A 22448-nucleotide genomic window follows, 5' to 3' on the forward strand; every position below is an offset into this window, starting at 1 on the left:
TCATTTCTATTTTCTTAATATTATTTGTAAAGAAATGTTATTATTGTAGTAATTTCAAATGGTTTATTATTAAATTATTTTTTATCTTTTATATATTGAACATTTTTTCATCATTATTTTTCATTATTTATATTTCATATTATATTTTCTATATATATATAAAATTATATATAATTATATATAATTTTTATTCTATTGTTTTTGTTGTAATAAAATTATAAAATTTCAATTAATTTCAGAGAAAATAGAAAATACGTGAAAGAATCATTGAAATTAAAAATAATACTTACTAACAATATAAATTATATTTATTATATTAGAATAATTTTATTTGATACTATTATTGAACTATTTACAGTATCCATGCCCTTTTCCTGAAAAAAGAAAGGGTTCAAAGCAGAGGTAGCTACCGCCATTAATTTTCTAAAACTACAAATAATCTAGGATTTATCATATTTAAATGAATTTAAAATTTTTTAACGATATAGAGAATATTTATAATATTTTATAAAAATTATAAATGCGCACAGCGCTACCTTAGCTTTTTTAAAAATTGAAATATTGAAAGAAATTTGTAATTAAATTCATCGTATATCTTTTTAATTTCCTCTTATAAATTAGAAACTTCTTCATTTTTCAATTTTTAAAAATAATTCAAAGTGAAAACCAATTCAGATTTCTTAAAAATATTTCAAAGATTCATTTTTAAAGAAAAATTTTATAATTATTTGAAAAATATTCAGAAAATAGATCAAACATAATTTAAATAATTAAATAATTAAATTATATTTATTTTCAATTACGTTTCTTTTTAAAAATCAAATTTTCATTTAAATTCAATATTTTATAAATCGATGATCAATTATAAATTTCTTTCTGTGTAATTTTTCATTTCAAAGGAAGTTTCCTTTTAATGAAAAAACTTCTTTCAGCCGACCCAGGTCCTCTTAATGAAGTCTGCGGCGCGTTCTCCTATCATAATAGCGGGCGCATTTGTGTTACCGGAAATGACCCTTGGCATGATACTAGTATCCGCTACTCTGACACCTCTCACTCCTCTGACTCTTAATTGATTGTCTACTACAGCGAGAGGATCGTCCGGTGGGCCCATTTTGCAAGAACCTGCTTGATGGTTTTCTGGCGCAGTATCATGCTTTACAGCGCATTCCCAATAAGCATCGCAACCGAATTCTAAGTGCTCACAATTTTTCACGGGTGTACGATCTAATTGAAATCCATATCTGTAAGAAGAAAATGAAATTTAACGTGGAAAAAACATTGTTAAAGTATTTAAACGGATGTAATATTATAATATATTTTATTATAATATTTTTTAATCATTTTTGTTTTGATCCTTTTTTATAATATTTATATAACTTAAATAAGATATAATTTTCATATAAAATAACGAAAATTAAAAAAATTGATACATTTTCATTATTACGAAATGATTAACGTTATATTTAACTTAAATAACGAAACGATCATTTTGATATTTTGATATTTTTATAGAATATAGTAATGTAATTATATTATATACAATAAATAAATGCTGAAAGTCATTAACTAAAAATAATAGCAATAAATAGCATTACCTCTTTTGCAAATAAAATATATTTGTGTTTAAATAAAATAATGTTTGTTCGAATAATTCCCCCACTAAGGATATTGTAAGGTAAAACAGATTTCGTCCAAGGTTTTACTCGATTGATAACATCCAATTGTTTATCGATAGATAAATGTTATTTTTACAAAAAGCTTCTTTAATAAGATTGTTAATATTTATTTATTTTGATATGATATTGCAATAATGATCATAACTGATTTTTATCGTACTATAAAAAGAGAAAAAAAAAAAAAATAAAAATATAAAAGAATCGTAATTCTAAAAAGATTGTGAAACATTAATTTAATAAGAAAAATAAATTTAGAATCTATGAATTTACATAGTCTAATATATTCAATGATCTGTTACGATCTATTAGCAAACACTAATTGAATAAAATCGAAGATGCTATTGATCTTAGTTAAAACTACTCAATGAGAGGAAATCGATACGTATATAAATTACACTTGGAGATTACAAAAAGAAAGTGTCGTACCTGCTGAGAGCCTCAGTTTCAGACAACCTGATACTGAATTTAATAGCCTCTATAAGACCCGCTACGTCATCAGGATGGCTCAAATACTTCGGATAGATCAACGGCTTCGAAAGAGGATCGTTATTTCGTAGACGAAGGTAACCACGACTCTTCGGATGAAGATATGTTGGAATAATGTAAATCGTTCGGTTATTACCCTTCGTTTCACCGACCATACCCGTTTCTGCGCAATCTGCTAGGTATCCACCAAAGATCAACTGAACATCCGGATGATCCTCCTTTGGATTCGCGTATTTCGTATTTATCATTGCTGTTACCTCGGAAATACCTGTTAATTATATGGAAAATAACTGGAGAATGTCATATAGTATGATTGATATAAAATATAATTGATATAATATAAAATGTATCGAAAATTGTGATATAATTCAAAATTCCTAAAAGGAAATAATATGAACTCTAATCATCATCTAATTTAAATACATTTATTTCATGATAAAATTTTAATATAAAGCATATTACGAAATATTTTTAAATCTCAAATGTTTTTTCAAACATCTTCTTAGATCACGAAACAAAATACAAGCCACGATATTAATAGAGATTATTTCAACGAAAATCTAATAAATCGTTGTTCGATCGTTACCTTGTAAATTACTACGATGTAATTAAACTTACGAGTTATACCTAAGGAATTGTTATAGATTGAAACGATTGAGATTTGTGCGAAACTTGTGATCGATCATAAAACGACGAGAACACGCGTGCAATGACGACGAACAGTTTGTGGAAGTGCACAAACCGACGAAGCAACGAATCGAACGCTAATTGGTCCGATTTCGTAGCAGGTCACGTTATTGGTCGTGGGTGATTGGTGGAAACGACTCAACAACTTATGAACTCGTAAAATGTACTTTCAAAACTAGTCAGTCGTTAGAAACCACGATAGAGTAATTTTTCGATCGCTTTCGGGTCAAATGATGGTAAACGAACCGATTGAATACGCCGTTGCGTCATTAAATTGATCGTGACAAACAACACGAACTAGGATTATTGTGTAAGAAACTTTCACTGACTGCAGACACTCGTAATTGTTTTGATACAGCTCGAATATCAAATATTTGATGAGCTTTTGCTATAGTTGCTTTTATTTCTTTGATTTTTTGGAAACGATTTTATGAATTAGTTTACAAGAAAATTCTAATTGTTGCATTATAATTTATAGTAGATTTTTTATAATATAATTATAGATAATACTTTTAAATATATTTTTAACTTACCTGTACCAGACATCAATCCATCTCTGAAGAGAAGATATTCCATTGCAGTTGCCCAGTTAAGGGGAGTCGTGTCAGTATCATTAATAGTGAAGACCAGCGTATAGGCGACGTGATTGTGAAGATTTTTACCTACACCAGGTAAATCATGAATAACCGGGACACCAACAGCGTTCAATTCTTCTCGAGGACCGATACCACTGTTCAAAAGTATTTGTGGTGAATTAATGGCACCTAAATAATAAAAATATTACACATATTTAAATCATGTTTTAATCAGAAATCAAAAAAACTACTTTTGATAATAATTAATATTGAGAAAGAAACTCATTGTATGTATATTTATATATATATATATATTTCTATTATTACAATTATAATTATTTATGATATATTTAGCTATATTAATTATAAGTTGATAATTTTAATATTAAGTCTATTTTTTAGTAATAGGAATAAATGTAGTATGTATATATTCGTGTATTTCGCAAATCATTCTGTATAATTCTGTATAATTATCCAACTGTATTTTACAAAAGGAAATCGCAATTTGAACAGAATATGGTCATTGATCAATCGCACAAAAGAACATATCAAAAGACTGAGTAATCAGAAAAATATGTACATAGAATGAAAGTTTAAAAACGACCTTGTAACTAATATATAATTATCAATGAGTCCTTTCTAACCTCATCAACAATATAACCAAACGTATCCTCTTCCGTAGCAATCTTTATTTTCTTTCTATTCCAGCACGCAATTTCTATTATTCTATGATTAGGTATAAATCATGATGAATCATTAATTTTTTTGATGATAAATAATTATTTTAAAATTATTCTGCGATTGTTTCAGAACATTCAATATTTTTCAGTATTTTTGATGATGAGTTGATGAATGAAATATCATAATTTTGTAATAATTATGTAAAAATATTAATATTTTTATATTTTATATTTTATTTGTATTTCTGATTACTTATATAATATTATAATTACAGTTATCATGTTAATAATTTTTATAAGTTATACGAACGTAAAATACTATATAATTAAATCTTAATGAAATAAAGTTATAATTTTAAATATTGGATACTTGCATATTTTTATATAAATTATTATTAAAATGTGAAGAATTCTTTAATACGAATAAATATTGTTTACCAATTAACTTGAATGTAGATTATAGAAATATAGAAATGTAGATTGTTTATGAAATATACGGACTGTTTATGAAATAAACTAAAATTGGAAGTGAAAAAATAGATTTCCATGTATGATCATGTAGAATGGTGTAACATAAACCATATATGTAAACCATGAAATTGGTTATTTAAACACTTTAATAATAAGTATTTTTTTCTGTGAGAGAAAATTATTTGTTCTTTCTCAATAGTGCAACTCATTTCTTCCTGCTTTCCTTTTTTGATAGGTCTGAAATTTGATTGACAGCTATCATTACACATGTTAGATGATATTACATGATAGATTTAAATTGAATCCTAGATAATTACATGATATTTAAATTATGTTTGATAATATGTGTTTACACTTTAATACATTATTAATACACATATATTTATTTTTTCAAATAAAATAATTTTAAATTAATGTGTTAAATTTCTGAAGAATCTTTTTAAGCAATTTTATTTTATATTTATTTTTCTTAAATTCTTTGTTTAAGTATATAGAAATGCAATTAAATAATTTATTTATTATTTATAATTTATTATTAATTATTTTATAAATCATTATTATTAATAATTTATTTATTTACTATTTATTCTGAAATCTAATTAGTTAAAAAAATTTATTTAAATTACTTCATGAATATGAAATCATTAATGAATATAAATTTATGTAAAAAAATATATTATAAAATGTAATAATGTTGCTATTATAGAGTATAAAATAATAATAATAACAATAAAAATATAAATTTATATTTAAAATGTGTATAATTCTACATGTGTTTAAAATTATCTATTAAAATTATCTATTAAAATATCTATTATTATCATATTATTTAAATGTCAATCAATTAATTTAAATATTTTTATTTATTACACAATATTTCTTCTTATATTACAAATAAAAATCAGTTTTTTGTATCAATATAATTAATCTTAAACAAATCTTAGCAATATGATATAAATGCATATTTAATATTAAACATAATAAGTTCAATCTTATCAATATAAACTTACTAATTGTTATAATAATTTAATAACTTAATATAATCTTGTGAAAAAATCATTATCTATTTTTACTTAAAAAATATATCAATATTGCAAATAGTTCTATATAATAAAAAAAAAAAATGTATTCATCGATAAAATCTAATTTCTATCACTTTAATCGTTATTTATTACAATTATTTATAAATATTTATGCAAATATTTCCAATTTGTTCTTTTAATAGAATATAAAATAATTTATAAAATGATTTAAAACGTTTTAAATTGAATTATAAAAACGCTGTTAATTGTAAATGATTTTGAAATTTAATTTATGTAAATAAATTTCAATTTGTAAAGAAGAAGAAGAATAATCTAAATACGATCAGAATAAGATTAGAATATTTAAGAAAAAAGATAGTAACTAAAATTCGAATCAGAAAAATAATATATAAGAAGCATAATATCTTATAAATATTCGATTTAGATTCGAATCTGCAAACAAATGGTTTTTTAATGTGCAATTTTTCTTTATTTCTCTATTTATTTCTCTGAGAATAATGTAGACAAATCGTGCAACAAAATATCGTTGATATTCTTAACTTTATATTTCGTTTGTACAGAATTTCACAGCAAAAAAAAAAAAAAAAAAAAAATGTGTTAAAAAATTTTTTAAATATACAAGCTAAAATGCAAGTTTTTTTAATGTTTTTTTTAAAATAAATATTTATTTTAAAAAAAACATTAAAAAAACTTGCATTTTAGCTTGTATATTTAAAAAATTTTTTAACACATTTTTTTTTTTTTTTTTGTTTGAAAAATTTTTCAAACAAAAAAAAAAAAAAAAAGAAAACGAAATAATCTCATAAAAATTGTTAAATTATAGAAGTTCAAATTGCATTATTTGTACTGCTTTATTTAACTCTACTTGATATTGAAATATTAATATTAAAATAAATACCTCCACTTATGACTACTTCTTTCGCCACAGAGACTCGATGGACTTTTCCATCGTGAACAAATTCCACGCCAACTGCTCTTTTATTGTTATCGAACAATATTCTAGTGGCCGTGGAATTGAGCATTATATGGAGATTTGGACGATTTTTAGCTGGTCGTAAAAATGCCCGAGCAGTCGAAAGCCGTGAACCATTTCTGGAAGTTGTTTGGGCTATAGCGAATCCAGTGTGCGTTCGTCCATTTAGATCCGCGATACCATAACCTGTAAATAATTTGGAGAAACATTGTAATTAAATTTAATTCAAAATTTGAAAATTTGAAATTTAAAGAAAACATTTATAATAATATAAAAATTCAAATCCAAATCCTTTGTGAGATCTCAAAATTCTCAAAAGAATTGAAACTTAAAACTCTAGAAATTTAAAATAATTTTTTTTCTCATAAGTATTCTCATCAAATATTTTATTAAGAATTAAAATTTTAATAAGTTAAATTACTGGATCGAATTTGTTCCGCGTTGGAATTCGGAATAAATTACACTCGATGAAATGCGAAACTAACTATATTATTTGTAAATTAATATAACAAGGTCGATACGCGTTCATTCATCATCAAAATGATGTATTATTATTGAAACAAAAGTTAACAGTGAACACAATATCGCAATTAGCAGAGGTGATCGAATTACATAACTAGTTTTTCGATGAATGTATCGAAACGAGTCATTAGACTCATGCGAGCAATAACAACGATGTAAAGAACGAGTTCCTCGACGTCTCGTAATAACAGGTTAAATGCAATTCGAGTTAAGTAGAACGACCCGTTGTTACTAGAGTATTTTCCAGTTTTTTTCCAACTTTCTCGCGTATTTATTTTTATTGCAACCAGAATACTTATAATGAATATTAAAAAGAAATTGTTTTGAACAGAATTTTACCAAGCCATTACTTAATTGGTAATCTTCTTTTAAGAGAAATTATCCTTTTAGAACCGAATTCTTTTAAGAAGTATAAGAAAAAATTTTTTTCATCATTTAATAAAACATAACAGATATAGTATCTTAATATTAAACATTATTATTAATTAGATGTCAGTTTGTCTAAGAAACAGAAAATTAATCCAATTAGTTTATATAAAAGATAAATAAAAAAATTAAAAATAAATTTACCGAGTTCTTTTCCAGCTTCGAGAATAGAATAACTCAAGGGCGGATGATAAGGGAATTGCGTGACTGTGAGTGGCCCACCAACACCGTGATAACCATAATCCATGGTGTTTGCCTGAAGATTATCCTCGCTCCTGATGAAATATGGAAGGACATCTTGATAAGACCATCCTATGTTACCTAGCCTCGCCCAGTCGTCGTAATCCTTTCGCGAGCCCCTTATATACATCATGCCATTCATAACGCTGGTTCCACCCAGAACCTAAATAATATTTTAATTATCCATTCGTTTGCTTTCTGTCGGCTATTCTTGTACGTTATTACGGCAACAATTGAAAGAAGATTATATGAAATAATATGGAATAATTAACAGCAATAATTAGAGATGAAATAGTAATGTAACGAAATAATAAAAAATTAATAAATAATATACTACAATTTATCTAATTGAAATATATTAAATAAGTAATAAATAAATTTTTGTGTCTTCTAATGTGTTCTTCATAATTAATGATTTTATATGTTTGTACATTTTTTGTTTTATACATGTTTTTACAGCTGCTACAAAAATAGATATTAATTTTTTATCGATAATTTATTTAATTTTTTAATTTATTTTTTTTATTAATTATATATGAAATATCATATCGATTAAATGATAATTTATAAATGTTCTTTTAATATTTTTCATAATATTTTTATATATTTCTTTTATTAATTTTTTGATGAATATTATTTCTAAATAAAGTGTATACATACTTTTCCCCTGGGCCAGTAACATTTTCGATCATCTTTATTTAGACACGCAGTATCTTCACTTTCGGTATTATACTGCCAATCGATATCAGTTCCAATAAAATTGAAAAAGAACGAAGGTATCTGCGTCCCAGTGGGTTCGTCTAATCCAGCTTCTAACAATAACACCGAAAATCGTGGCTCCTCCGATAATCGTGATGCAACTGTTGCACCTGCACTTCCACCTCCGATAACTACAAAATCATACCTAAAAATAAAAACAAATATTCTCCATTTATCTCCATGTTTCTATACTAATGTACATAATTTTATTGTCAAGTTATATAAATACATCATTTTTCCTCTAATATAATCATTTACAATACATTACATAATCAATACTTTATTGTTATCTTATCCATATTTCTCAATAATATATTATATATCATATAACTGAATCATCCAACTTTTCATTTTATAAATTATACGTAATCAATAATACTTAAATACTTAATTGTAAATAAATCATATTGCATAATCTATTTCTCAAAGTCAAGTTTTGTCACAAATCTATAATCCTATACATTTATTCTACTTCTTACAACATTAGACTCATTATTGCGAGCAAGGTCACGATTTCACTTCTTTATACGTGACAGATCGGTCCACTCAAGCCGTTAGCACTAAAAATCAATGCATCTTCGCTTTATTCGAAGATTGTCGTAGTACAAATTAGAAACTGGGTTAAAGGAACGAACTAATGTCCTATAGCTGGCTGTGAGCGAAAGGTAGATTTCTCAGGAGTTTGTTTGGTATTTTGAATGCCACGAGGCTCGTACAACCTCGTGTGCATTCCGTGAAATGTAAGTAAACACTTTCTTTGTTTAGGAACAAGTTTATAAATGATTAAAAACATAAGATCTGTATCGCATGTTTTTTGACAAGTATCATTACTCTAAAAAAAGTATTTCTAGTTGAGAACGATGAAAATTAAATAATTTCGAAGAATTTATTACCAGTAAAATATTTTGAATGACTAATATGTGCTAAGAAAAAAAAGTTAGGTTAGAATTTTGTTACTTATTGTCAGACATTATTTTAAGTATTATTTTCATTCATTTTCAAACATTTCTTACCTACCTTTTAAGTTAGAAATGAGATAGTTCTTGGGATAGTTATTTAATGAGCAAGAAAACCAGTTTTTCTACTTGATACAAGTTGTTTACGTGTAAATTCTTTTTAAATTCTTGACAAATTTATTTTTAACATTGGACTTCTCAAATAATAAATTTTTAATCAAATTTTTAACCAAAAGTGAAAAATTTAAAAATGATTTTAATAAATTTTAATAAAAAAAAATCTATGCTTTTAGATAGTAAAGTTTATTATTATAGATATTTTCAAAGTTTGAAAATTTATAATAAAAATACTATTCCTTATCTATTCAATATTCTTTCTTCTATATTTTTCTTTGTTTCTATATTTCTATAATTTTTCTCTAATATCAATCGATCAAAACCACTTTATTGACTTTGTGCAATTCACTGACGTTCATGAAACCGCCATTTCTTGTTTGTTGCTTCACTCATGCAAGCTAACTCATCCTTTTAACTTTTTCCAAGTACCGGGTCATAAAATAAAATTCACGATCCATAAGTCATTTGGTATTCATCAATGCCAATTCCACTTTCTTATGCAATAAGAACTTTCCATAAGAAGACAATTTTTATTTATCGTCAATTTTAACCAATCATGTTCCGCTCGTTACCATTAAAACAACGGAAATGAATTAAAAATGAAGCGAAACGATATTTTTGATGATTAGTCTCGTTCTAGAAAATTAATTTTCAATAGCGAAATTATGATTTTTATTTCCATCGATATTCTTATTAATTCGATATTTCATATCCTCATTAATCTTTCACCAATCCGGTTTTACAATACGGTTTCTATATTTCCAATTAAGTGATTGTAATTTTCTTGTTTCAAATTCTATGTACAAAATGTGTATACATTTATTATGATATTGACTTTAGTATGAAAAATGAATTGAAAATAACAAAATTATGAAAACTTGTAGCCTTATGAAAAACATTTAGAAGAATCATCTAACTTAACCTCTCAATTATTTTTCTTATTATAGTCTCATTATTAATCATAGATAGTATGATTTCTTAAAGTCTTTAAAAAATAAAATGATAATCATTTTATTTTTTCTATATTTCTTTTTTAAATAAGCTTATTATATATAATAATTTGTGAATATTTGTAAAGCAAAGCATCTTCTAGTTCAATGGAAATGCATAGTATTATATAACATATTGCAAATTACAAATAAGTATTATAAATAATCATTATTAATAAATGCTTTTGCTAGTGCTTTTGATATTAAAATAAATGAAGATTTTTCAATTAAATTTTATAAGTTATGAACCATTTGCCATTGTCATATAATTTAAAATTATAAAATTAAAAAAAATATATCTTATAACTTTAATTCAATTAATATTAAATATTTTTAGATATTAGATATTTTTTAATTATAATTGTTTAAAAAACTTTAAAAGCCTTATATTTAAAAATAAGAGTATTAAATAAAAGCGATTAAGTGATAAAGGAAGGATTAAGAGGAGATTGTTTCATGTCATTCCGCATCAAATTATATAGCAAAAGCGTAATGTTATATAATTCGAAGTATGCATGAGAAATGCGAAATCGAGTTAATTAAATGCATATGAACCGATGAATATATATCTCGCGAGAAATCAGTTAATAATGCTTCATTTTTTTCATCCTGAATATTCAAACAGAATGATGTAAAAAAATATTCAATAAATATACGAAATATTCATGATGAATTGCATAAGTATTGAGAATCTATACATAATAATTCACTGTTAATAAAAATAAAATAGCAAATACTTGGGTAACAGAATGTATATAATAGGAATATTTAAAATCAAAATTATGAAATCATTTCTTAATCGTGTGATATAATTAATCCACAATTTATATCAAGTATCTCTTTTTGAAGTTAAATAAAGTTTTTATTGTAAAATGTTATTATTTCATATATATATGTATCTTAAGGTAATTCATTTTAAATGTGATGAAAATAAATGTTATTTGTAATTAAATAAAAAATGCGTGTAGCGATATTAAATTCATTAGTAAGTGATATTAATTATTATTCTAGTGATTTATAAATTATAACATAGTTTCATCTGCTAATCATTTATATAATTTCTTATTATCGAATTTTCTCATAAATAAGAATAAATATGAATATAAAATAAGAATGAATATGAATATAAATATTAATCAAAATTAATTTATTTTATTTTAATAAATATTTAGTACTATCAAAAAATTTTTTTAAACAATTAAAAAATTGCTGAATATCACTTAAATATTGAGTTACTTCACCTATTTATATGCACATTTCCTATCACATTTCTTATCATTCTCATCATTTTCCTCCTTTATCATATTTTAAATTCTCTATAAAAATTGACATACCATTAACTTAACATAACACATCTTTTGCCATGAATTGCAACTATAAACAATTCTTGATGATGCACTTTCAATTTCACTCAATTATTTATAACACAGACCACAGATTCGCATCTATCTAAAACCATACGAAATTTAATAGCTGGTTCAAAGCTGGTTGCCTCAGTCTGCATCCGGCATAAGTACAAGCGCAGATCTATGAGGTTAGCTGTGATGCAACGTGAGAGAATCATCGAAACAATGGTACCGGGCCATTACTCGCGCATACATGCACGCAAAGATTTCACAGATATATGTATGCATGAATGCTCGCTTCCGAGAGGAATACAGAGAACAAAATGAGTTTCCATACAGTATTATGTGAACCGTGTCCGCGACAATTAAACGTGTCTTCTTCGGTATCGTTCAAACGATGGCAGAGACATCTGGTTCCTGTTCAAGCAACATTATTTGCTTGTCGTTTGTTCAGAATTCTTCCGGAATCTTTTTAGCTTTGATGCCTCGTTGACGTTTTAATGAAACGAAGCGATATTATATAGGAAAGAGGAAGGATTTATGGAGATATACGGAAGCTATATAAAAAAATATGGCGATGATAAAAGAAAAAAAAAAAAATGAAGACTATCAGTATTGTTTATATAAAATTATTACATATTAAATCAATATTCAATAATAAATGTTTTTGAAAAAAATTTATGAAGTATATAAGAAAATTGAACACAAAAAATAAAAAATAACAATGATAGGAAAAAGAAAAATCTGTGATATTGGCTTTGTATGTATATGTAATATTATTGTATTATATTTTTAACTTATTGTTTCGAAAAAAAGTTATATAATAATGGAATATATTTTAAAAAAAATCTAAAAAAATCTATATAATATTAATTTTATAGATTTAATAGTATAATATAAAAATACACAAGAATGCAATTATTAAATTGCCAAATACAAACAAATATATCGATTTAAAATTGACAAAAGAATTCTAACCAAGAAATATGATAAATAAAATAGTACAAATTTTTACGGATTTGTTTGCTGACGAAACAAAGTAATCGTTCAATATGAACGATTTGCGAAATAAAATAAAAATATATAATACAATTAGATACAATAATTGGTTTTTCTTTTTGATCTCAATAAACGAACTTGGTTATAGAATCTTTTTTATCAAAAGATGACCAATTTATTTTTTTATTTGTTTTTTATTTATTTGATCGTAATCTAGTATGATTTAATCTCAAAAAAATTCGAAAATTTCGAGCCATTAGTTATTTTATTTTTGGAAATATGAAATTTATTTGTATGAGGTATATATTTCGCGGAATTTTTCGTACTGTATAATATATGTGATTGCTTATAATATCGATATTGGAATGCTTCCAGGGAATCTTAAAGCCAATCGAGTTTTATTCCCAATATGTATTACGGAAATTAGAATATTAGAATAGTATTATATTTCCAATAATTGAATATAATAACATATGAATGAGATTATATGACTATATTGATTTAGCAATTTTCAGATTTTTTTTTTTAACAAACAATATATAGTGTTTGTTAAAATTTAATTTTGTGAGTTATTTTATTATTAAATTTTTGTTTAAAACTTTTTTAATCATCATAATCTAAAAAACTTCGTAAAAAATTATAATATAAAATTAATCGTAAATAAGTTTTACCTGGAATTAACAGTAGGAGGTGGTAGAGGTCTATTGCATGGATCTTCGAGGTCACACTGACTACGAAGAAATACTTCTAAAAGACCCATGAATAGCATAAAGGATGAACCACCGCATGTTGATGCCAGCGTCGGTCCAGTCGATGGGGTTAATGGACAGTTACAGCTCATCTGTAATATCAATTAAATTTATTAATAATAATTTATTATTAATAATAATTTTCATTTATAATGGTGATGAGATATTTTTAAAAGAATATTTGATATTTTTATTAATCGTATTAATAAATAATAAAATTAAGGATTGCAAATTATCTTTTCTGTAGTCATATAATTGTCTGTATTTTAAACGTAATTAAAATCATTATAAATTTATAAAATTAAATATAATTAATTTATTAATTAATTTATAATTTATTAAATATATTAATATAATTAATTTATAATTTATTAAATATAAAATTTTGTAATTTTTTTTATGATTCGTAAAATCGTAGCACAATAAAATATTCAAGTTTTTTATAAAAAAAATTATTTGTAATAAAATATCCTGCAGTGAAAATATATAGTGACCTCAGGATTGAGATTATACAATTTCAACGAAAATTGGATTCATTTCAATTGTCATGGGGAAATTTATCAGTATCGAACTTTGAAAATACTATATACACAATAAATATGATATAGATAAATACTAAAATATTATAAAAATATTAGTTATTATCACAGATCCTAATAATTATATTAATATTTATATTTAAATAATTTATATATAATAAAATATAGATAATTTATGATCTTCCAATGATTTTTAATAGAAGCAATACTGGAGTCAAGTCACGTTGTTTTGCAATCGTAATCGTTGCATCGAATTCGCAATGAGTATGCCGATTTTCTTCCATCGATGTCTATTTTTAAAGTTCTTTTCCTTATATCAGTGGTTCTCAATGAGTCATGATCCATAAGAGGGAAACGTTTGACATGTTTTTTTAAGATTGCTGTTGTCATCTTTAATTATAATAAAAGTTGTGTAAATCGGATATTTATGGAATAATGGAATTGAAATTTAACCCCGATATGAATCGAGTTTTTTTTATTTTTTGATTTTCAAAAGGGCAAAAATCATTGTATTTTCTCGAGCATAGAAAGAAGTGACTTATTGAATGATAAGAAAAAAGAAAAATAAAAGAGGATTGAGAGTTATTATAAAATAAACATGTCATTTCATTTAAGATCAAGAAGAATTTTTTTTCTAATAATAAAGAAGATCAAACATTTATGTTATAAATTATCTTGATCACTTAAAACTTTTATATTCAATATATTTCTCTTACTATGATTTTTACCATTTATTCACCATATGCTCATTCTTTTCTTACCTATAATTTATATATATATTCAGGACTTATTCCTACCATTGAAATTTTGAACTTTGATATCTATTTTAAGAAGAGAATCATAAGTTATTTGAATACCATAAAGAGAAATCATAACTCTAGAAAATAAATTATAATCTTTCATTATTTGATTTATTAATCATTATATTTGTTATATAATAAAAATTTAATAAAAATTGTGTTAGAGAATCATATTATTTGAATATTAAAAAAGATTACGATTCGAAAAAAAAGTTAGAAAACAATTGAAAGAAGACTCTACCTTTTACCTGCAAATTGTCGGTATAACGGTTTTTGCATGTCGTTTCCTCTTTCTACGTTTCACATTCTCTCTCGACGTTTCAACTTGCTCTCCTATCGTTGTGTACTATAATTATTGCTGTGTATAAGATACACGTGTGGAACATCATGTAGCTCTTATTGTTCTTATGATACCTCTTCTTTTTGAGAGAGAAAAAAAAAAAGAGAAATTTCAACATTTTGCTTCGTTTTTTGTGAGGAATGATCGATGAAGCAGAAATCGTGGAGATCGATGATGCATAGAATTTGCGATCATTTTGTTTCGGTTTTTGTTGGTGTTACGAGAGTTAAAAGCAATGTATTCTGTGGAGATGAGATTGGATTTTATAAGGAGAACTAAGAACATGAATTGCGAATGCGATAGAAAGTGGATGAATATCGGTATAATAGAGAATAGTGAAATTTGTGAGGAATGAGAAAAATCATGAAATGCAATGAAATGAAGATATTGTGACGATCATACTGGTATTTATAGATTATTGATTAGATCAATATGAATCTGAAGTAACTTATTTTTTTGAAAATTTTTATTTATTTATATTATTTTATCTGATACTATTTTATCTGAAATAAGAAAGTCTTCTATTACTTATAAATATATATATAAATATTAAGAAAATAGAAAAAATAAATAAATTTATTTTAATAAATTATTTATTTTTAAATTATTTTATTATTAAATGAATAAAATTAGAATTTAAAAGAATATATAAAAGAAATCGTCACAAAATCTGTTAAAATTAACAATTCTTATTTTTGTCTACCTTTGTGCGTTATCATTTTGATTTTATTCGCATCACATCAGATGAGAGTTTTACTATATTATGAAAGGACATCGCCACTACGAAGGTGCGTAATCGTATATGCACATCTTCAACATCTTACGTTCACTGACCGAGAACCGTGTCGATTATGAAAGTCACGCAGTTCTACTAGCTTCTTTTTTTCTCTGTTTTCCTAATTTTTTACAGAGTGATCCATCATAAATATTAACAACGTACAGTCTAATTGCAGCATGGCGTGTCATCGATGGAATAATGAATTTTGTCCTCGACCGAGAATGTATTTTATTGTAACGATATAAACGTGTGTAACATGTTCAGGTGACGATGTAACGTGTTTCGGATATGTGACGCACGTGTGGATTTTTATTACATATAAGGATTAATTTGTTTCATAGATAGTTTTATGATGTTACATGAGGTTATATAAACTACACAACTGGTGCCACCTAGATTATCATCTTGAATTCTTTCGAGCATGCGTAAAATTTCACTTTTAAATGAACTTTGTTTTGACGAAAAAAATATTTTAAAGAAAATATTATATATTTTAAATAAATATATTAGTGATAGAAAGTAATTGGATTAATGGAAATAAAATTGAATATAATTATCCCTAATTTTTTTTAAGATTTCTAAAAATATTGAAAAGATTGTAAAGTTTTTAGATTGATATGATTATTATTTATTTTATATATAGAATATGTCTTCAATTTTAAACAACAATAAGAAAATAGTTGTTTTTCAATAATAAGACTTTTATTCTAATTAAATAAGGAATTTCCCAATTGTTTATTTTCTTGAAAGTTCATTCGTGTTCTCTTGATCGTTGGAAAATAAAATTGTATCAGTTATAATTTACATCATTCATAAATGTATGGAATCGTGGTAAAGGAAACGAGGAAGCGTCCCACACTTTCTTCAGTGATCTTTCTGACAAAAGAAAAAAATATCTGAATTGTAAATTATGTATGACTTCACATGTCGTAATATTAATGAAATGATATGAAATAATCATTTTATTCCTTTGTTCATAAATAAAGCAATTTTTACTACTTAATATTACATCAATTTATTTTCAATCATTCTTTATTTTTCATCTTAATTTTATCTTTAATTTTATCTTTTCATAAAAAGATAATTGCCGTTTAATTGTGTAGATATAAATGGATAAGATATAAATAATGAGAATTTTTATTTTTTAAATAAAAATAAAATTGAAAAATAAAATTTTGTTCTAACAATTTTTGTTAGTTTAAGAATCTTTTTTTAGAATTATAATTAACAAAGCTCATATATAATTATATTTGTTTTTTACTATAAAAATCTAGAAAGATTGTTATTTTCCCTAAATTGCAAATTTTCCCTATAATTATTTTTAGGAATTTTTCCTTTTTTCCCTAAAATGATTCTTCGCATTGTTATGCATAAAAAGACATTAAGATTGTGAAATTAATAATTGTTTGAAAAAGTGATTTTCTTCATCATAATATGACAAATGACTAATGCAATTTGATCTCTGGTCAATGATTTAAATATTGTGTCCTCGGCTACTGAGATTGCGTCATCGGGTTCGAATGTATAAATTGCCAACGATCTTTCTTTCGATCTCTTACTATGTTTTACTGCCAATTATTGCGTATGTATACTTACATGATTGTCACGCAATAAAATCACACTCTCAAGTATTTGTGTCTCGTAACATTTTGCACTTTATAACAGATCGTTGTGTATATCAATCAAAATTTATGCAATATCAAGAATACTTATTTCTAGCATCTAAATTAACCTAAAAATTGTTACAAATTAAATTAAAAAATTATTTAATGTTAATTTTTCTACGATGCATCAAGAATTTAAATAAAAATAATTTTTGAAATATCTCTCTCTGTTTTGATATTTGTAAAATAATCATGAAAATAAATCTCATTAAATAATGAAAAAGAGAACCAAATGAGAATCAAAATTCAATCATCGAAATTGGTCGAAATAGAGAAGTAACACGAATAACAAGTTCATACATATTCATGAATGATGATAGCCTATAACAGGTTTTCAATTAATAAATAATCTACTGAATATTTAGTAGAATATTGAACTTCAATTGATTATACATTTTTTCCATTATTATTTGTTAATATTATACTGTTAATAAAAAACAAAAAAAAAGAAGAATAAGGAAAAATGAAGTACTATTTTTATACGATCAGTCAGAGAGAATGTAAGATAAGTAGTACGATGAACCTAGTGGGAACATTTCAAGGGAAAGGTAGAATGATTCCATGATTCTTAATGCCAAGGTATATCGCGACGCGGAGTCGATAATACTGGCATTATTACGAGATACACGAAGAAATCTATTGAAACTTTTTATCTTAATTCACACATGTGAAACTTCATAATATGATGAATGTTATATACTTTTTTATGGAATTCGATTTAAACAGAAATCTATATTTGAAATTTGAGTTTCAAATGTCGAGATTTGAGACTTGAGATTCCAAATTTTAATGATTTGAAAATTGAAATCTTATTAATTATTGAATGTCCTTCTTCAAATATTTTTTTCAATCTGGTTTATTAAGGATCAATTGATTTATTACAATCTGTTTTTATTTTACAGATAATATATCCTCATCAGAAATCTTGTACAATAATTTATGTTATTGCAATTATGTAAGTTGAGAATACAAAAACTCACAAATTTAGAATAAGATAAATCTCTTCAATTAACGGTTTATTTAATAATTTAATATCATTAAAAGCATGCAAGCTTAATTTGTTACATTAATTATACCTTTATTTCTCTAAATATATATTAATATTGATAAAACTAAATTTAAAAATCATTTCATTTTATACAAATATATTTATTACTAATTATCACTATATAATTATATTATTACTATATAAATTATATTAGTATATTATCATATAAATTATTATAAATTAAAAAAGAATAAGAATTATACATAAAAAGAATTCAAGACATTAGAAAGTCTCAAATATTGGTGATAAAAGAGTGAAGACTTTAATTTTTTAGAAGAATGTTATTAGTAATACTTGTCTTAGATTATAAAATTGTGAATTACGAATTTTCTTAATTACATTTTGAATATGAAATTGAAATATTATTATAAGTTTATTCCTCTATTTTTTCTATTAATGAATCCTTTACTTATAAAAAAATTTAAATAAACTTGAATAAATATTTTTAATATAGTTAAAAATAAATTATCGTTATAAAAAAGAATCTCAATCTCAATCTCAATTTAAACAAAAGGATTAAATTATTAGATAATAGGAATTCACTGAGAGTATTCTCAAAAGTTGCCTTCGATTTGCTCAATTCGAAATACGTAATTTTATCCTGATTTTCTTCGTAGATGTTTCACATACCCGTACATACATAATTAGATTCAAACTTCAGATACACGAATTCCAGCTGATTATCTTCTCTTGCCGTATTTTCGTTGTTACACAATTCACGTGACTTCATTTCGCCGGTACAGAGTATTGTTCGACGAAAAAACGTGAAAGAACGGAAATCGCGATTATAATTAACTCGTCTTGCGACGTTCCGTTTTTAAAGACGAAACTGTCTGCTATCTTCCGGCAAGAACAATCGTTTGAAGGCGAATAGCTGTGGACAAAATTTAATATTTTAACGAAGTCTTTTCACCAAATCCTCATTTCGCAAACTCTTTGTAAATTCCTCTCTTTGATTTCATAATATTTGAGATTTTAGATTGTTTCAAGATATCAGATGAAAGAAATATATAAATCAATCAAATATATAAATTAAAATCAATATCGAATTAATATGTAATTTATATTAATATTTAGACATGTTATTTGTAAATTTTTTATTGATTGCTTATAGTCATATTAATTTATATGCATTAATAATATATATTTATTATAATTATAATATAGTATTAAAGAATTTAATTAAAATCAAATTGGATTTGTGATTTTTTGAAAATTATATCTCATACGAGAAAATTTAAGGTTAAAATTTTAAAAAAGGTTTTTTTTTGCTTTTTAAACTTAATCACATTATAGTCTTTTTTTTAAAACTCAGAAAATAAAAAAAAAGTTTGATTTCTAATTTCACATAATTAATATTCATTAATAAATGAAATTATTAATAAATGAATTAAATGAAATTAAATGGAGACTTACTTCTGAAAAATTGTCTTTATATCCTCTCGTATTGAGTTTCACACTTGCGACATCGAGAATCCTTAACGTGTTTATGTCCACGATACGCGTGGAAGAAATAAGATCGTGGTTCACGGTGCCACGATCAACACCAGACTAACCTGGTACCATTCTCCATCCAGGTTGTAATATTCGACAACTTCCACCACTTTCTTGCCTTCCCTTCTGCTATGGGTACCAGTTTATGGAAATGATCTGCGCGGCTGTACCATCTCATCGTTGTTGCTGGGAATCGAAAAAGATGATAATAAAAGATTAATTCTTTTATTATATTAATTGGATATTTCTTTTCTTTATTGATTAATATATGATATAATATCTATTGTTACTTGTGAATATCTTCTATATATATATCTGATAATTTTTTAGTATTAGAGATTAAATGTTTGAGATTTTCTTTATGCTCTGGTTCATAATCATAATATTCTGTTTTTATAAAAATGAAAAAAATATTCAAATTTTCTTTAAAAATCATTATTTTTTTATTATTATATATTATGCATGAAGTAAGTAATTAATTTTAAATTAATTGAAATTTCAATTACAATTCAATTAATAATTCAATAATTTAAAAAATATTAGATATTATTATGTCACAATTTTCATTAACAATATAAATATATTTAAATGAATAAATATTAATATATTTTTAGAAAATCACAAAATATTATTCGTTTAATTGATGCACTATAAAAAATTTTTATTTGCGATAATAATTATCTGGAAATACATTCGATCACGCAAATAAATTTAGGTTAGATCGTGTTTTTGAAATGTAATGACAACAGTCTAAAAGAAAGTAATTTCCGTATTTACGGATGTATAATATGGAAAATGATAGGGAATTAATAATAGTTTGAAAATATATTCCTTCATTTATATAAGATTTTCTTACCTCTATTTCGTGTTTCATTTCTGAACTTTTAACAAACTTTCAATCGATTGATATCGATTATTTCATATAATAGTACATCAGATTATCGTTAGTATATGAAGATGTCGCATCTGTAGAGTTCGATTTGACAAGTTAATATTATTTATTAAATTTTATTTTATTATTAAGTGTGTTCACATATATATTAATCATTAAAGAAGAAGAAATTTGCTGCAAATACAATTGATATAATCAAAGAGAAAATGATTCCACGTATTAAAGTAAGTCAATATAATAGAATCTTTTAATTTGAAGTTTCAATTTTAAAAAAAAATGAATATTCGTATGATTTCGTTTTTATAAATCCAAATTAAAAAAAATTAATATACAAATATTTATAATATATATTATTCTTTAATCAAAAATTATTTTAAAAGGAACTTTGAATGATAAATTTGTTGTATTTATCATACTTTTGAGTTTTATAGGTTAGAAGTTTCTTTTTTTTTATCTTTTTAGCATTTTTATTTTTTATAAATGAAATGTCTATATTAATCTAGATGAACTTATTATTTTTTCGAAGTATAATTTTCGAACAAATTAATCATGTAGATATGTATTTTACATTCAATTATGGAAATGCAATTATAATTGTAAAAAATATATATAATTATATACAAATATTTCGATATATGAGAAAATTATAAGATATAATGAAATAATGATTTTATTTTCCCATAGAATAATTTATTGTTGATAGATGCATTTAATAGAAATAGAAATCTGGAGATCTTATTTCGTGGCGCAAGAACATGCAATTCGATTGAATTAGAACAATCATCGTTTTTTCAAAGATCTCTGTTCTTGCTTGCTAAATGATTTGATATATATTGAAAGATTATTAAATACTTCTACTTCTTTTTATCATTTAAAAAAAAAATAAATGAAGAGATAGTAAATATTATATAACAAATTTTATGTAAATATATTGCAAGTTTTATTTTTGATCTTGAAATGATATTTTTATATTAATTGATTCTCATTAAAGCTATAATTTTATTTAATTATTTTTTTTATTATCTTTATATTTCATACTATCGTATTCGATATAGGTATAATCTGGAAGAGCAACGTCACCATTGCTAGAACCATAACTGGCCAAATTATGAAAGGATCGAATAGTAGGTTCCTCGTTTGCATAAATTAGTTCAGATGTCCTCGATTCTTTTTCCTAATGAAATTAAAAAAAAAAAAAA

General features: G+C 24.3%; 2 protein-coding genes and 1 long non-coding RNA gene across 9 annotated transcripts in view; 1 reads left to right on the forward strand and 2 right to left on the reverse strand.

Annotated features, from left to right (window-relative positions):
• Positions 1 to 770: 770 nt before the first annotated feature.
• On the reverse strand, positions 771 to 20539 carry LOC102672330 (glucose dehydrogenase [FAD, quinone]). Of its 7 annotated transcripts, XM_031508142.1 has the most exons (10): positions 16077 to 16510; positions 15282 to 15615; positions 14995 to 15110; positions 13617 to 13786; positions 8440 to 8683; positions 7684 to 7942; positions 6517 to 6777; positions 3383 to 3613; positions 2103 to 2430; positions 771 to 1241 (listed from the first exon to the last, which is right to left on the reverse strand). In XM_031508142.1, exons 4-10 carry the CDS (start codon positions 13784 to 13786, stop codon positions 929 to 931), a joined length of 1806 nt encoding a protein of 601 aa, XP_031364002.1. In that variant the 5' UTR covers positions 14995 to 15110; positions 15282 to 15615; positions 16077 to 16510; the 3' UTR covers positions 771 to 928. The 7 variants fall into 7 exon arrangements, with proteins under 7 accessions (XP_031364002.1, XP_006610538.1, XP_006610540.1 ...); XM_006610475.2 differs by lacking the exons at positions 14995 to 15110; positions 15282 to 15615; positions 16077 to 16510 and adding exons at positions 19494 to 19737; positions 20280 to 20539; XM_006610477.2 differs by lacking the exon at positions 16077 to 16510 and having other exon boundaries at positions 15282 to 15749.
• A 557-nt stretch (positions 20540 to 21096) lies between these two features.
• Positions 21097 to 22448, forward strand: part of LOC102672139 — a 7286-nt gene continuing 5934 nt past the window's right edge. Inside the window, exon 1 of the long non-coding RNA XR_420999.2 lies at positions 21097 to 21473. This is a non-coding gene — a long non-coding RNA (uncharacterized LOC102672139). The remainder of the gene's footprint in view (positions 21474 to 22448) is intronic.
• The window catches only part of LOC102671928, an 8073-nt gene continuing 7417 nt past the window's right edge, over positions 21793 to 22448 (reverse strand). Inside the window, exon 12 of the mRNA XM_006610473.2 lies at positions 21793 to 22423. Within this exon, the coding sequence (XP_006610536.1) occupies positions 22253 to 22423 (171 nt within the window). The 3' untranslated portion in view covers positions 21793 to 22252. The remainder of the gene's footprint in view (positions 22424 to 22448) is intronic.

This window comes from Apis dorsata, unplaced genomic scaffold, assembly GCF_000469605.1.
Source record: "Apis dorsata unplaced genomic scaffold, Apis dorsata 1.3 scaffold_74, whole genome shotgun sequence".
NCBI lineage: Eukaryota > Metazoa > Arthropoda > Insecta > Hymenoptera > Apidae > Apis > Apis dorsata.